Genomic DNA, 18,278 nt, shown 5'->3' with positions numbered 1-18,278 from the left:
CGCGCGTCCCCCTCTGGTCGTCATTTTATCGTCATTCCTCTACGACATATTATTGCGCGGGCCATGACGCATATAGCCATCAATACTACAACTACTACTACTACTACTACTACTACTACTACTACTACTACTACTACTACTACTACAACAATACTCGTTGCCCGTACCACTCCAACACATCGCTTTCACCCCACTTTACCTAACACCGTTCTCAACAGCTGCCACCCAAAAAATCGTTGCCCCACTACGTAGTGCCGGGCAATGAGTCATCGGGAAAACATCTCGTACGCGCAATACTATTATCGCGTTTTCTGTTTGGTTCTGATTTTTTGTTTTTCATAATTTTTTTGTGAACGTCAAATTTTTTTGACTTCTGACTCGTTTGATTTTGTCGGCGACTCAAAACGCGGTATCAAATCGCTGGGCACCTGAGTACGCCCGTAAGTCAACACTGCAATTTTTTGAAAAAAGTCGTACTTACGTTTAGTATACATTTATCTTATTATTTTGACAAATGACTCATTTGTCTTATCCGTGCATTCACAAGTGTTTGAACTTAATTTCTAATTAAATATTTGAGTCTGTATTTTGTATCGGAGTTTATTTGTTTTAAATACATAGGTACTTGCCACACGGTACATGATATACATGATATTATAATGTTATTATAGTAGAGTAATGTAATTTGCAAACCTTAACTCTGTTATATATTTTTTTAAATTGATAATACATATAAATACAGTACAAGTATAATAATTAAATAAGCATTAAAATGTTATCGTGATAACACGATCATCGTTCGTTATCAATTGAGAAATAACTCCAATAGTTCAATTATTAGGTAAGAAGGTAAATGACAGTGTATAGTATCCACTATCATTATATTTTCATTTTTTAATATTTTTCTATTGAAAAAAATATTATTCGAAGTTGATATATTAAAATTAATTAACCATACTCTGTGTTCTATAAAATTAATTAAGCATACTTTGAGTTCCATAAAATAATTTTATAAGTACTTATCTTTCACATTTTTTTTTATTTTAGTTAAACATACAAGGCCATCAACAATGTTTTCAAATCGACAACTACAAAATTCTTCAAATTTGTTACATCAAACAATTTCATCATCATCTGGTTCAATTGTTCTACCTCCTCCGCCACCTGCAATTCCTCTTTCTTCAATTACGTTAAACAGTAATAATAATTTAGCTGTTACATCAGTGGCTACCACCATCTTAGCCGTAAGTAATATCCTAAAATATTACTTATAAATATATTATTGTATTAAAAAAAATAATTGTAATGCTAATAACCTATTATGTTTATAATACAATAAGTTTTAGTTTATTTTAATTTAATAAATATAAAATTTGTTAGGTATTTTTATTATTATTCCTATTATCAGTTAAATTAAGAAAATAAGTTCTTATAGTCATATTCCAAAAATTAAACTTAAGGAATGGAAATATACTTAATACTATTTATTTAAAACAGCACCAGATTGGACTGGCGAGTTACCGAGTAAAACTTGATAGGTTACTCAAATTATGGGCTGGTGTGAGTGTTTGGTTAATATTTTTTTTTATATAATAATGATAAATTAATATTAGTAGAACATGTAATTTAATCATATTAATAAACTGTACAGTAGCTGTAGCTGTAATCAATTATTAAATATCCTAAAAATTGGTAAGCCTAACTGATTTAAAAAAAAAATCAATGATGTTATATATGACCATTTTTTAGTTTTGATACAATATATCAGTGATTGATTAATATTAAATGGAGAACACAAAATTATTTTAAAATTTAACAAGATATTTATAGTGGTATAGATTATTTAACTTATATTAAAATAAACTGATTATTATATTTAATTAATATACTATTATATGATGGCTGAAAACAATATATGAAACTAGAAATTAAACAAGACTACTTTATCGTTCATATTTGTCACAGCTTAATGAATTATTTGTATTATTATACTTTTAAAAAAGTTATCAAAAATAGTTTAATGTGGTAGGTAAGACTAGGCTGTAAGTCATAGTCAATAAATGTTAGGTAATTTATTATATCTTCATGTGTGTATTTATGTCTACTAATTTTAAAATGGTGTAAAGTATCTGTTTTAGTGAATATACCTTTCAATAAATTGCATTTAATTTTAAAACTATTGATAAAAATATTGACACATAAACTGGTTTGAGCAAATCTTAACTTATTCAATTGTCTTACTTAAATAAAATGTCAACTTAAATCAAACATTAAAATAACTATGGGTTTTCTTGAAGGATGATTTTTTTTTTTATTGGTGTGTTCTTTTTTCTATTTACAATTTTTATGATTTTTTTCTTTGACTTTTTCCTGGCCTCATATCAAGTACTAAATAGTATGATATAAATTCAAGTTTAGAAAAACAATATTTCAAATTATATAAGTATAATTATATATAGTTATGTTAAATTATTATTAATTATTATATAATATTGATAAAAACCAAATTCTCAATAAATTGTTAATAGGTAATTTTGAAATTAAATACATTGCATTTTTATTTTAATTTTCTTAACTTCTATTTAATTATGTTTTAAAATATTACATTTTATTAATTCAGTAAGCATAATTTATTTTATTGGTCACATATTCATCTTTTATTCATAACCAGAAAATTAAGTCTAAATAAATATATTTGGAAAATGAAATTAATCTCTATTTTTTTATTTCTTTTAATTTCTAGGGTTTTTATTTGTGCTTAGAATTAAATTGTAGTTGTTATCAATTGATCATGAATAAATAAAACTGTTGAAAAGCTTACAAATATTCATTGTTTTAATCAAATATGTTTAGTGTTAACAGTAAATATATTATTTTTATCAATATTAATAAAAAAAAAAAAAAAAAAAAAAAAAACGTAGGTACAAATTAATTTATATTGAGTGAATATATTATCCTAGAATAATTAGTTTACTATTATTATTCTCTATAGAGTGGTATCAAACGTGTTAATTTATATTATCCTAACCTTATTGCTAATTAAATATCTGAAATCTTACTAATTTACTCTTGGTTAATTATTTAATATTCTTTTAAATATTTAATTTAATTAATAGCTATTTATTGTATCATTTACAATATATTTAAAACATAATGAAAATTTTTTTAATTAACAAGTCAACTTAGTGTTAATATATTATTTTTTAAATGTATCTATTGAAATTGGGGGACTATTACTAAAAAATGTCAAAGTGAAAATTATTTGATCAGCCTTAAAAATGTATTTTTCCTTGTTATATTTTGAACTAAATAAAAACAGAATATAATATTAAATAAAAAAAATATGTATATTTATAACTATGTATACTATAAATAATGTATTAATACAGGAGTTTATCTAATAATATAAATATCTAAAAATTTACTTTTATTTTTAATATTATTAATAATGTGTTTAACATCAATATTATTTAATATATTTTTCTCTACGGCCATATGCAGAATTATACAACAGTTATCATTTATATGAACATCTCATTGCCCACCAGCAGCTATAGTCCACTGGTCTAAATATCTTATCGATATAAACCACCACTGGTTGGGTTAACATGTATTTATTTAACACAATATTTGAAATAGGAGTTTTAAAATAATTTATAACATGCTTAAAAATTTTAAAAATAAATAATAATTTTAAATATTTATTTACAATATTGTATACGTTAGAAAACAAATTGAGTTTTAAAAAAATATTTTATTAATAATAATTTCTTAGTTGTATTACCTATTTTGCTATTGTTTTAAATAAACTTTGTGGTTTACTCAAAGTGGGCATTAAGGTGGAGGCCCGGGTAAATTTTTTTCAGGCAAGACCTCAGAGTTTCATTTTATTAATGCAAGGTCCAGGGCAGGAGTTTTGCTGTCCTCTACCTAAGGTTAGTTCTGGGCAGAGGCATAGCCAGGATTTTTTATGGGGGTGAGGGCTAAATACTTGAGTTATTGAAAATCAAAAACTATAAAAAAGCAAAAATACTGATAACATATTAATGTTGATTTGCCGTTAACGTTTTTATTATTTTAAATAATTAAAATTTGTAAGACAATTTCTATATTTAAATTTAAATATTTCAAAACTTCATAAAAAATACGGCCAATGGGGGGGATTTTATTTTAAATATAAATTAAAAAACAAAAGTAATTAGTACATTTTAATTAATACCTATTACCTATTCATTTTTTTAAAAATCATGTTTAGATAAAATGATAATGTGTCATTTCATAAAAAATATTATTTTCTAGACATTTTGTGTTTAAGGTGATTTTGCTCTAAGCTTATTCAAAACTTATAAAAGTTTTTTCTATGCTATTGTGTTTGGGTCAGAGAGAAAAAACAAATAGTGTGCTGATATCCTCTTAAAAATAAATACTATAATAATATCCGTAATATTTTAAGTCATTTTTAAATATTAAATAGTAGAATTTAATTTCAAAAATATTTGGTTAACTATTTTTTTGTTTATTAATTTAAAATTTAAATATTCTTTTAAAAAACATAATACAAAGTTGACCCTGTAATGTTAATATAAGTAGTTATATTATTTAAATTTACGAAACACTGATATTGGTGGGAGAGAAGTCCCATGACGTCAATAATGAATTCGTCATAATGGTATTTCCCGTCACCAATGCCACTGGCTAATGGGTATCACAAAAACTTTCTCTATGAATTTAACTGACCACTCTACTCTGACATAACTGTTTCTACCAAATTTATTTAGTAGATTTTATGTAAAACTTTACAAATTAATTATACATTATATCTTATTTTGATTTATTGTTTTATTGTTATTGCAGAAAGACTGCTTGTAGTATTTTTAAATAAAAAATGTAATTTATTTTTTCAAAAATTTCTTCCGAAACTAACTTGATATCTTAGACTTAAATTGAGTTAATTTTTTATTGCTTATTATAATATATGTGTTACATTTTATTGTTTTAATCTTAATATGGATTTAAAATAAATAAAAAGAACGTCTTTTTAATTAACAAATATTTTCATTTTTTCATTATAAAATTACTATTAAAAAATTGAACAAGTAGTTAACTGCTCTGTTAAACAATTAGTATTGAGTGCGTCTCAACATTAAATTGGTCATTGTAATAATGGATATGTTAAATTTAAATTTTAAATTCGATAATATATCGTTGCGTACGAAAATCGACTCTGAGCAGAGACAATTTGTCAGAATTATTACATACTACTATGGTATATATTTTACATTTATATCGCTACTAATTACTATAGTAATTCATATCCTTACAATCAAAGTTTTAATACTTATTAATTCAGTAGGTTGAATTAATTATTGCCAAAAATATCACATTTATTAAATTATTATTTATTTTAATAGTATATATATTTAATACTGATATAAATTATGTGTATACGTTTTAAATTCTCAAGTCTCCCGTCCCCACAAATAATATTTTTGAATCATAAGTTATTTTTTGTTTAATTATTCAAATTCGTCAAAAGAAAAATATTTTTGGGTATCAGTAAGAACTGTTTATGAGGATCTTTGAATTACATTTTCAAGCTTTAACTATAAAAATTGAACATTTTATAAATTGTTGGATTTTATCATAAGTTTAATTTCAAATGCTTATAAAAAATCACATTGTGCCTATATTTTTTAATATTTTTAGGTTTCTAAAGAACGACTTGTGTAGAATTTTGTTTTCATTTTTCTAGCTTTTTGACCATACATAAGTATTTTTATCAGCACTTAAAAATAGACGAAAATTCAGATAATTATAAATATCTCAGAGTCAAAATATTTTGTAAATTGTACCTTGTATCTAGAAAATGATAACATATAATTAAATGTTGGAGAAATGTCTAATATGTATTCGTGTTTAAATCAATGCAATAAATAAGAAAATCGATTTTGTCAAAACTTGAAAAAAAAATTTTAAATTTAAAATTTAATTTAATTATTCTATTATTTCTATCAATTGTTAGGAAAAATATCAAAAATGGTTAACTAATTTTTTTTATACCCCCCCCCCCTCATACAAATAAAATTTAAAAAAGGGAAAAAAGGACAACTAGATTCACTTTCTTATCAAAAAAGATACTGAAGTTGAAATTAACAAATATACATTATTGCAGTTCTCATTTTTGTGTACAGTAGCAAATGACAAAAGGACGAAAAAAAGTTTATGTTTACTAGTTACAACCCTTAGAAGATGTTTGTCTAGATGTGCTAAAAAAATAAAAATAAATGGTATAGTGTGTAATAGCGAAAGTTACAAAAAATAGGGACTGCATTATTGTAATGCATGAGTCTTGTATTATATTTATATTCAACTATTCACTAGTATATTGACAATTATCATTAATCATTATTCTGTTAGAAATATGTTTAATATGTCGTTAATTATATTAGAGTTAATGCTGTAATAAATTAGATAAGATAGGTAACAATTTTTGATATCACTATATAAGTTACACAATATACTCTAGTAACTAATAATTATTATTAGTTTATTTTTCTCTTCATTATTTTTGTTTATTTATAAAATTAAAATTTTAAAAACTAACATTAAAAAAACTTTTAAGTTACATAATATTTATTTTTATTCCTTTAAAATTTGCTCCCAAGTCATAAATCATTAAAGGAATTTTAAGGAAATCTTATTACTTATTTTGTTAATATAAATTTTATTGTTAGTTATTTCAACCAATTTATGAATTTCCTGAATTGTTCGAATACCTTATATTATTGATTATGGTACTTAATTTTGTTAATTCATTACCAGTATGTTCAATGTTGACATAGTTAAAAAATCAGTGTTCTATTAAGCATCCATATTTCTTGTTTTTAATTACCCATGGGTAAAACATTTACGTCACAAAATGCATTAAAATGTTTCTTTCTTGAGCGTTTTACCACCTAAAATTAAACACGCGCGTTCAGAAGTGTCGACCGCTGCCGAACGCGTACCGTTCCACAATAATGTGACGCTTGTATACAAATCATATAGTTTTATTTTTCGGCGTTTAAACGCATCGTTTTTATAACGTATACGACGCAACGTCTAAGACGTGTAGTGTGTAAACAGCTTTATTTCGAAGACATAAATACTAAATAAAACATGATTTAGATTGGTAGATTAACGCTTTGTAATATTTGATGCCTTCACATGCCAGTAATTAAAACTTTGAAAATGTACCATATTTTTTTTTATTTACTCAAGTTGATTAAATAGTACAATCTTTAAGTAAAAACATAATTCTTATATTATAAGAAAATATTTTTATGTCTTTTGTTATTTTTTGCTGAGAGTCTTAAGTTCTATATTAGTTTTAGTTTCTATATAGTAGTATAACACTACTAGTGTTTTTCATTTATTTACAAAAAAGCGTTTAACTAAAATATAAAATTTAATTAAAAACGTCATAATTTGGTACCCGGCTTTACAAGCATACATAAAACGCCCAATATTAGTAATATAATATAATATATTAATATGTAATTGCAAAATTAACGATTATCTGTTTATTATATTATGTATTTTAATTTTAATTTATTATATTAGCTCTAAATTATTAAAAATACATATATATATTTCACTACGTACATTTTATTATTACAATAATATTTAGTTTTAATTTGTTTCATATTTGTTTGTAGATCAATACGCAAAAGTTTATAAAACATTATTTTTGGGCAGTATATAAAAATGATTAGTATTTAATTTTTACCGCCTACCTATTTGTTGAACCTAGGAAAATTATATTTATAGATTATAGTTATATGTTTAACTATAATGGCCACTATATTTATTTATTTGTTCATTGTTTGAAAATGTTTGAATATTTTTTTAACAAATTAATTTTGTGTGTTCATGTATATTACATTTTATTACTATTTTTAACAATTAAGTCACGAGTTCATGATATTGTTTTAATATAAAAGTATATATATATTCAGTAAATTGATATTTTCACTGCGAAGAGATAACTTTATCATTGGTTATAAATTATGATAAACTATTTAACAAAATTACGATAATGTCTCACATTAAATAATTAACTTAATACAAAAAAGCTATGGATTTACCAATCCATAGCTAATTAATTACATATATTTTGATAATATTTAAATGTATTTTTAACCATGTTGAGCCGATACTGTTATATATCAAGTAGGTACCCACGATTTATTGTATTATTATTATATATTTATACTAGAAATTATTCGATAACATTGTCCAAAGTATACAATGTACATGAAAATAATCAATTATTGTTTATAACTAATAAGTTTATTTTAGTTTATAAGAACAAATTTAGGAAAAAACAAATTTACAATACAATTGGCGTTTTTACATATTAAAAATAGTATTTTTGACTTAATTTTTGTTTTAAATGAAATCATGATTAAATATTCGTTTATTCATTTTTAATTATTATATTATTATTACTTTTAAAATTTCATGATGTTGATAAAAATCCTACCTTGATTATATTTTAGATTTTGAGCGAAGCGATAAATTTATTGATTTTACAATGAAGTATATTTTTTTCATTTTTTTATAACCTTATACGTCAGTAAAAAAACTTAGATTTTAAACTTTGGAGGTAATTTTTATGATAGAAATTTGTTCTAGTTGGAACTTTGGTTGGAGAGGGTTGTTAACGTATGTAGAATTTTTTTACTACTTCTCTCTTACTTTTCAAAATAACTGGGAGAAAAGACATAACACCTATTATGTCCAAACTAAATTGATTTTTTTTTTTTATTTTAATTCAAAAATGATTAACTGTATAATGTAGATTTGAAATTTTCTTTGTTTAAGCATTTACTAGGAATAATATAATTTTCAAAATGTTTTAGCTCCTTTTTTTTTGTTATTTATAGATGTTGAAATGATGGAAGTTTATTATATTTTGTTTAGTTAATATTTAGTTTCCACCATACTTGTATTGATGATAGAAACCCCCAATAATTTTCGTTATTTTTTCCAGACACCCTATAGAGTACCTACTCTCAATGTTTTATTACCTTTTACATTTATGTCATAATTTGTATACTAATACTTACAAAGTTACAAGACGTTTAATTTTTCAAATACCTTATCTGTAGGACATGTTTCCGAGATTCTGAGAGTAAGTCCTCCCAAAATCCCAAATATGAAATTAATCCTCCATATATTTAATTATAATTTTTAGTAAAAGTATAATATATACCTAAATATACTTAATTCATATAAATAATAAAGCTACTGGATCAACTTCTCTAATTAAGTTTATTAACTTCCACTCATGACTCTTGAGTCACGTCCAATATTCTATAGATAATCACTAAGTTAATAAGGTTAATCACATCATGTTTGAATGTTTCCTCCGGTATTTTTTTTGTTCGTATATTTAAAACAAAATACTAACAAATGAATATCAAAATATTTTTAATGACTGACTTATACTTATTGTCATATAATCCTAAATCCTTAAATTGTATTCGAAATTACAGGCTCAACATTTTGAGTATAATAATTGAAATTGAAATTTAGTTATATTTAACTAGGTACATTTAAATAGATCGAAAGTCTATGTATGAACACGAATAAAAAAGTCTTAAACTATTACACTATTGCAGTAATGTTAAACTTTGTAAATATATATATTATTAAAAGACTTATCAAAATAGTGTATTGTCCGTTAACATTCGATCAGTCCTAACGATATTATAAAACGAACCATGTTATAAATTCTATAGGTACGTACATACGAGTACCTATACGTATTTCGCGTACGTGATTTAAAAAAAACTTATCAAAAATAAAGTTACATATTGTTATGCAAGTATAAAATTAATAGTGTTGTGTAATCATTTTAAAAAAAAATGTATGTATATAATATTATATTATGTACTTAAATTTTAAACTATTAAATTTATTGTTGATCGTGTTATTATCATTATTCTTACTACCGGTTTATCGTATACGCTACTCGCGGTGGTATTGCATACGCGTTACTATTATGTATACTCATATAGTACTAATAATTATCTACCACTGAGACACTGAGTACTGACTCATACACGATTCCGAGGATATTGGGGAAAAAAACATTGTTGCCGACTATGCGTGAGTTCGTGGCTTCGATTACCCGTATTTTAAAATAATAATAATATATATTTATATATATAATATAATATATGCTAATGCGCGTATCTGCAGAATAAGATGACGAGCGATCGTGGATCGTGTCGTCGTGACGTAAATCCGTTTGCCGGTGAGTCATGCAGTTGCGGTTGTCCCGATTTACTGGGCGCGTCATCGGCGGCGGTACCGTTGAATATACATCGGTGTTATAGAGGTGGTAGTGTGTACGCAAAGTTCCATTCACCAGTAATCAGTATACCGCCACCACTTATATACTGTGTGCCTGTGCCCCCTCAACCGTTTGTGAAATGTCGCCGTCGCACAAGCCCACTTTACGGTTTTCCCACTCCGTCCGAAGTATATCGTTTTGCCTGCACCCGTCTTCTCCACCCGTCGCGTCGCTACGACAACACTACACTTATACTACGCGCGAAATTTTTAGTCATTCAGTGTACTCTGATCTCGACAGTCGTCCGTCGTAGCTTTATCGTCTCCCGCATCTCCTCTGGTGTGCGCGATCGTAACGCGGTTTCTCCGTCCGTCAGATTCCGCGAGACTTTGACTGCGTTTGCTGATAATAATTTACCCTGCGACACGTGTGTGTGTGTGTGTGTGTGCGTACTGTGTTTACTTGGCGATCGAAGAACGGACACAGATATCTGTCGATCTGTTTTTGACAATATTATGCTTCAACCCGCGCAAATGGTACCTTCGTCCGATATCTACAACGATTCGAGCTCGTCCGTTTGCCGCGATTGTCTGGACCCCGTAGGCTTGTGCACTTGTAGCTGGCAAATCATGCAGTTGGACGCCAGCTACAGCATTTATACTACGCTAAACGATGACACGACCAAACGGCCGCCCTCCACGACGTCTTCATTCTTTAGCGACTTGCAAAAGGTTGATATAATAAGTTTTAAATACTGAAATTATTTATTGTATTACTGTTAAAGCGATTCACGTGTTCGCCAACAAACACCCGGGACCGGGAACAGAAAACTATGATAGTATAATAGTTCCGCAATGGGGGGGGGGGCATTAAGTTGAATAAAGTACAATTTATCGAGTATATTCAATTTGAATTCATAGTGACATTTCATATATATAGTATAACTATATGTCTGTATAACTTATATACATAGGCGTAACTAATCTTTTAAGTTAGACTAGATTCCTAAAAATGTTTTATAACAATTTTAATTTAATTAGATTATTATTTATTGTTTCTATTTGTATTTACAACTGACTTCAATGATTATTCGTTTATATGAAACATATTCTTTTTATATTGTAGATAAAAATAAAGTTAATACTAATATGTTCATAAGTAAATACATTTATTCAAACATTTTGGGGGGCTAAACTGGCTGAAGCCCACCCAAGCCCCCCCTAGTTATGCCTATGCGTATATATAACTAAGAATAATTTAATAAAAACATTAAATACATTTTCCTACCCTCTCTAAGTTTCATTAATTTATAGTAAATATGATATTATATCGATAGGCTACCTATCATAGTTAATAACTAGAAGATATATATATAATAAGAGTAATAAGACAATAAGTATAATACTTTTGTTTATTGTGATTTGTGACTATAATAGTGTGTTTGGGTAGTATATTTTTTCAAAAATTATAAAAGTGGTTTAGGTGAGTAGGAATTTTACTTTTTATCGGTAATATTAAATACGAAAAATATACATTTTTCGGAAATTAAAAAATTAATAAATAGTATAATGTCCTTTTATCAAAAAATCATGGTTAAAAAATGTCATGATTTTTAAATACTTATTTTAAAATGTCACCTATACATTTTATTAGTATAATATAGTTGTAAAACAAATAGATAACTGAAAACTCTAAATATTATCAACTTTTAATCCTATTTGGATTATTTACACTGGTTGTTTTATATAACAGGGAAAAATATATATTATCTATATATAGTATATCTGTAATTGCAGCACAGTATTAACTACACAATTTTTATCTTATCAGCACCAGTAATATATATCTTTTTTTTAATGGATATACTTATTTTTATTTTTCTCCTTTTAAAAAATATTTAAGTATAGATATTCAAAATTAACCTTAAATTTCAATTGTTAAACATTTTTAAAATGGTTAGATAAATAATTTCTTAATAAAAAAAACCCTAATAATAATAAAAGACTTAACAATATATGTCTTTATATCCCCATGCACAAACAATAAACATTATGGGCTTAAATCTTCTAAATTTCAAAATTGAGATATTAAATTATTGAATAGGTACCTATTTATATATATTTTAATAATTACTTAAATAAATGATATTAATAAAGATAACAATACATTTAAATTGTAAATAATAATTGAAATCTTTTTGTATTAAATGATAAATTATATTTTTTTAATGGAAATAAAGAAGTTTTATTTGATTAGATTTGGATACAGAATTATTTAACAAAATTTGAATAAAACATTGCTTACCCTGATTTTGTTTGAGTATAAAATTATGGCTTAAATTTGATTTCTAAATTCAGTTGTGTATAATATAAATAAATTGTATTAAACCAATAATTAGTAATTAGTATAAACAAACACATGTGTAATTTATACTATTTTTGCTATACAATCTTTTAAATAAAAATAATTTTTTTTTTTTAGTTGGATGGTCTCAATTGTGGTGGTATACCTACACGTACAACACCAACTTTAACACCAACTACACTTCGTACCATAGCTGCTGATATAGCTAGTTTGTCACCTGGTCCACCTGAAAATTTTGCTACAGCAGCATCTGACCTGCATCACCTTGTGTCGTCTTCATGTTCTACTATAAACACATCAACTTTAGGAGCTTCAGATCGTACTGATTTACAAGAACATGTTACTATACAGAATTTAAGCAATCAAACAATTAGTCTTCAAAGCCTCAATAATCAACATATTAGTCTAAATAATGTACAAAACCATCCAAATAGTTTAAACCAACAACAGCGTAATGAGTATAATAATTCTTTTTCAACGGCTGCATCAAGGCAGGCTGGTTTTGTGCCACCACTAGTATTGCAAATCAATTCCAGTAACCCTAGTGCTCAACAATCATCAGGTAAGTGATCTCACAAAAATATTTTATTTATATTCGTTAATTATTACTTAATTTATTAGTGAACTAATACATTTGTCTTTACATAGGTTCAACAATTTTATTAAACAATAACAACAGTTCTGGTGCAAGCTCTATATTTAGTGCAAAAGGTTCATCTACTTCAGCATCATCTTCACACTGGCAAGGAGTTGTAGTTACCCAAAGGCCTCAGAATAGAGCCCGCAGTGTAACAAAACGACAATTTACGGATGATGAAGAAGGTGATGATGATTATGATTCTGCTGCTGATGATGGAACAGATAGTAGTGATACAACTTCTGGTAAAATGACACGCAAACAAAATACTAAAAATAACAAATCAAATTCAAAGAATAGTATTAAAAGTGAATTCAAGAATACAACCAGTTCAGGAGGTGGCCGTCGTACAAATAATAAAGACAATAAAATGGTGAGTTAAAATTTTATTTATTTAATTTTTCAAATTATATTGCTTATATTATTTGGTTATAATATAATATTAGGTATTTTTTTTTTTTAATATTTCATAGCTTAATTTTATATTTTGTGCAATTAGATTATTTATTTTTGCTTTTTATTTTATAGATGTCTGCTGAAGAAGAACAACGTCGCCAGGTCCGAAGAGAACGTAATAAGCTGGCGGCAGCTCGTTGTCGTAAACGCAGAATGGATCATACAAATGAACTTTTAGAGGTATACTTAAAAATATTATGTTTTAAATATGACAAAATCTTGTTTATTTTTTATGTAAAGTTAAAATGGCAACAGTTTGGTTTTAAAACCAACTTAAGTTAATATTGAAACTTAATTTATGTTTAAAATATTATAAAAATATAATTTAATATTCAACATTTTTTCAATATTTGAAAGTAATAAAGTGGAAATACAACCATAGTTTCATCCAAAATTTTTAATTGTTTGAGTTTATTCGTTTTCATATTAACAAACTAGAAACATCAATAAGTAATATACGAGTATGTGTGATATCCCTGTTATTTATAAGAACATTTTTAATAGTGATTATGTTAATTTTCAGATTCCTAAAATATTTATAGTTTTATGATAGGTATATTTTCCATAATAAACTATTTTTGGCTTAAAAATAACTTTTTCTATAAATTTATAATGGTATTGTATTGTATACCCTTTATTAACTTTTTCATATTATATGTTTGTTTAGGAAACTGGACAATTAGAAGATAAAAGGATGAGATTGCAAGTTGAAATTGAAGGCCTTCGTCAACAAAAAACAGATTTACAACAGATGTTAGCACAGCACAAATGTGCTGTAAATATGAACAATGTACAGTTGTCAAATTCCATTACATCTGTAAATCAAGCTACAATATTAGATTCAAATGAAATTTCTGAAACAAAACCCATTGTATTAAGTAATCATTTATCATCAATTAAGGGAATTCCATTACAACAAAATATTAGTACAAACATAGTGATCAGTGATAATGATAGCAATAATGTTGATGATATTATAATAAAGCATGAAGATAATTCTATTATACAAACTGAAATTGATTCAAAGGATTCCATAAATATTATTCCTACTTCTGTAATGCAACAGCCTCATAGAAGACGGCCCACTACTTTATTGCAACTTAACAATGGTAATTTTGGTAATAATAAAAAAATATCTGAAAATGGCTCTACTGGTGTAGTAGTATTGAATTTTGATTCACTCATGGATGGTGGCACGGGATTAACACCTGTTGCATCTAGTGGCGGAAGTGTTCAAAACCATCATCAACAAGTTCAACATAGTAGCACAGGGAATGGTGGTGTAAATACTGACAATAACAGTGTTTTATCATAAAAACAAAAGTCATCATTAGTCAATTAAATTAGTCAACTAAAATTAGTCAGTCAATTAAGTATCATCAGAGTTGGGCATAGCAATACATTTTAAAGTAATTTAAAAAATAAAATACAATTTTTTAGTAAATTTTAAGTACAGGGTAGTTTTTAATGAAATAAAATCATAATCATAATTTATCTAGTCAAATATATTTATTGTAACCATGATAATTTATAAATTATAATTATTTCTGTTAAAATAAAATTGTAAGTATTTATGAAACTACCAAAGAATATCAAAAAATGTAAAACCTGAGTTAAATTTTTCCTACATTACGGAAAGCTTTTAACTTAAAATCTATTTTTATTTTGCCTTGATTTTAAGCTGTGCAAATTCTATTAAATTTAAAATCTTGATCCATTTTAATTGTCATTACATTTTAAACTTCATAGTTACTAAAACTTAGTTAACATAAATCATGATTATCATTCTGATATAACACTAGTTCATGTGAACCCTGATTTTTTGACCTACAAGTTGTTATTCCTTTTTATGTAAATCAAACTTGAAAATTTTCTTGAATCTATTTTAATTGAGTAAAATATATTCTATTAATAATATTGATGACATTTTATAAGCATATATCTACCCAACTCTGAATACTAATTTTTATTTTATTTTATAAATATTTTATAGAGTATATTTGGTACATTTATTTATTTTAGTAAATCAAATTTTATTACATTTTGAATGTTATGTACTTTTTATATTTAAATATTTCCAAATTAATTAAAATCATGTCCAAAGAGGGAAACTTCAAAAGTAAATTAGTTATATTTTTAAATAATATCATTGTAAATTATTTTGTTTATTATGATTTGATTATATGTTCTTTCTAATGCAATTTTATACAATTTAAATGTAGATATACTTGTAATATCTGTATAGACATATACTTATATATATATTTTTATTTAATAATAATTTTACTCTTTTTAATTATTAGACTTTATGTATACTGAAGTGTATTTTAGTTTAAAGATGTGAGTAATCTAACATTGATAATACATTTAAAAATATTTAACATAAAAAAACAAAGTGATATTTTTACATTCATTATTTTAAAGTGTCATAGTTGATTTTAAATACCTACTTAAGCATAATATTGTATACATTTAAATATAACATTGATTCCATAAATCAATTGTACATTTTAATTGTTTTTTTTTAATCATTTATTGTAATCAATATTTAATAAACGAAGAAAAAATAAAGAAAAAAAGATATATTAAATGTTTTTTCTTTCACTAATGTGTTTTAATGTATTTTATATTAGCAACAATTTTACAAAATTGATTTTAATTTTAATTTATAGGTACTCTGTAAGATTTAGAATATACAGCTGGTCTTCTAAAAGTGCACTATCATTATAAAACAATGAAAAACTTAAATATGTTATAAGTTAACAAATGGGTCAAAATTATTTGAATTTGTTAGAACAATAGAATGATTGTATGAATTGTAATGCTAAATGGTAAAAAAACAATTATTTATTGGTGAAACTGGTAAAATTGTACATTATTAACCAAATATTATAGTTTATTTGTTATTTCTTTTATTAATCTTATACCTGTATGGCTGTACCTATACTCTATAGGCTATAGATTTCTATAGTTATGTTTTAACTGTTTACTTTCTTTGTTATTGTATATGTATTAGGTGATAATTTAAATGTGTATATTGTATAGTTATTATTAAATTTATTTATAATGGAGTTCATAATGATGAACAATAAAGGATAAAACATTCATAAATTGAAAACGGGGGAAATACATCAAAGTACACAATAAAAATACTCAATGGGATTCTGATTCAGCTTTTGCATGTATAAAAAAAATTCTGAATTACATTCTGTTAAGTATTATATTAATTTAAAATTTCATAATTTTTTTGATTTGATGTTGAATAATATTAAAAGATATGATATCAAGAAACATTAAATTAATAAATATTTTCATATTAAATAATATAAGTAGGTAAGTAATAAGGTACCTTAGATACCTATAATACTTCTTTTAGGCCTGTAAAAAGAATTATTTTATCAACTCCCGTCTGGAAGGTATTTAAATAAAGAATTATTGAATAATATAGTAAATAGTATCTAATTAATGTAAATTGAAGGATGAACGTTTTCCTACATTAGTAATATATATATATAAGATGGAGTACATTACACTGTGAATCTCATATTGTACTTAGTCATATTTATATAGTTATTGGGTTGTTTTGTTGTGGGTATAAATTGTAGGTAAGTACCTATCTATGTCTAGTGATCAGTGTTCGACCTTCCATAACCAAAATTAGGTCTATTTTTATTATTTAAAAACACAAATTACTGTATTTGTGGTTGAAGTGTTAATAATATAATTTTTGTTCTTAAAATCATAATGATTTTTTTTTATGTCTAAATAGTAAAATATATTGATTTTATGAAAATATCAACTTTAAAATAAGCAATCATATACATTTATATGAAAATATGCGAAAAAAATGTTTAATTGAGAATAAACCAAAATTTAAGCATAACTGATAAAGTAATAACCAAGTAAGTTGAAATAAAAGAAAAACGTAGAAATCCTAGATTAGGGCGCAGGTATTTATGAAATTGCTTTTTTTTATATATTAATACAATTTTATACTAATCTAGGTACTAATTTGATTCATGTTCTACTGAATAAAATTACATCATTTTGATATACTTAAGCATATTTTTGTATTTTTAGAACATTTATGCATATTAAAGTGCATTTAAATACCTATTTTTTACTCTAAAATATTAATAAAATATAAAAAATTAAAACCAAATTTTTAACATACTTAAATAATAAGTTAATTTGTTGTTGTATTTATACACTTATAACTATTGTGTTTGTTCCAAATTTAGATGATAGCGTAGTCAATAGTCATTATAGGATTTTCTTGTTTAAAATGCATACCTACCATAATTAGTAATTACATATTTACATATATATAATATATGTATAATATATCCTAGGTGTAATAATTACATGATTATTGTATTCTAATACAAGTAATACGGAATTTAAAATATTGAATTCTGATTTAATTTATTAAAAATTTGATCATTTAAAAATGAGTACCCAGTTAAGTAATAATTTTAA

The 18,278-nt window shown here is 24.9% G+C and overlaps 1 protein-coding gene across 4 annotated transcripts; it reads left to right on the top strand.

Annotated features, from left to right (window-relative positions):
- The first annotated feature begins 244 nt into the window (after positions 1-244).
- Positions 245-15,330, top strand: LOC113555930 (transcription factor kayak). 4 transcript variants are annotated; one of them, XM_026960559.1, is made up of 6 exons: positions 245-849; positions 1,048-1,244; positions 12,824-13,268; positions 13,355-13,716; positions 13,872-13,979; positions 14,467-15,329. In XM_026960559.1, exons 2-6 carry the CDS (start codon positions 1,071-1,073, stop codon positions 15,112-15,114), a joined length of 1,737 nt encoding a protein of 578 aa, XP_026816360.1. In that variant the 5' UTR covers positions 245-849; positions 1,048-1,070; the 3' UTR covers positions 15,115-15,329. The 4 variants fall into 4 exon arrangements, with proteins under 4 accessions (XP_026816360.1, XP_026816358.1, XP_026816357.1 ...); XM_026960557.1 differs by having other exon boundaries at positions 245-440; positions 14,467-15,328; XM_026960556.1 differs by having other exon boundaries at positions 245-841; positions 14,467-15,328.
- The last annotated feature ends 2,948 nt before the right edge of the window (positions 15,331-18,278 follow it).

Source organism: Rhopalosiphum maidis, chromosome 3, assembly GCF_003676215.2.
Source record: "Rhopalosiphum maidis isolate BTI-1 chromosome 3, ASM367621v3, whole genome shotgun sequence".
Classification (NCBI taxonomy): Eukaryota; Metazoa; Arthropoda; class Insecta; order Hemiptera; family Aphididae; genus Rhopalosiphum; species Rhopalosiphum maidis.
The sequence above is the reverse complement of the archived record's forward strand: the minus strand, read 5'-3'. Positions and strand labels throughout refer to the sequence as shown.

Coding starts and splice junctions, on each gene's coding strand:
- LOC113555930 (XM_026960555.1), top strand. CDS start 10,858: ATGCTTCAACCCGCGCAAATGGTACCTTCGTCCGATATCTACAACGAT. Junction 13,717..13,871: donor ATAATAAAGACAATAAAATG/GTGAGTTAAAAT, acceptor TTTATTTTATAG/ATGTCTGCTGAAGAAGAACA. Junction 13,980..14,466: donor ATACAAATGAACTTTTAGAG/GTATACTTAAAA, acceptor ATGTTTGTTTAG/GAAACTGGACAATTAGAAGA.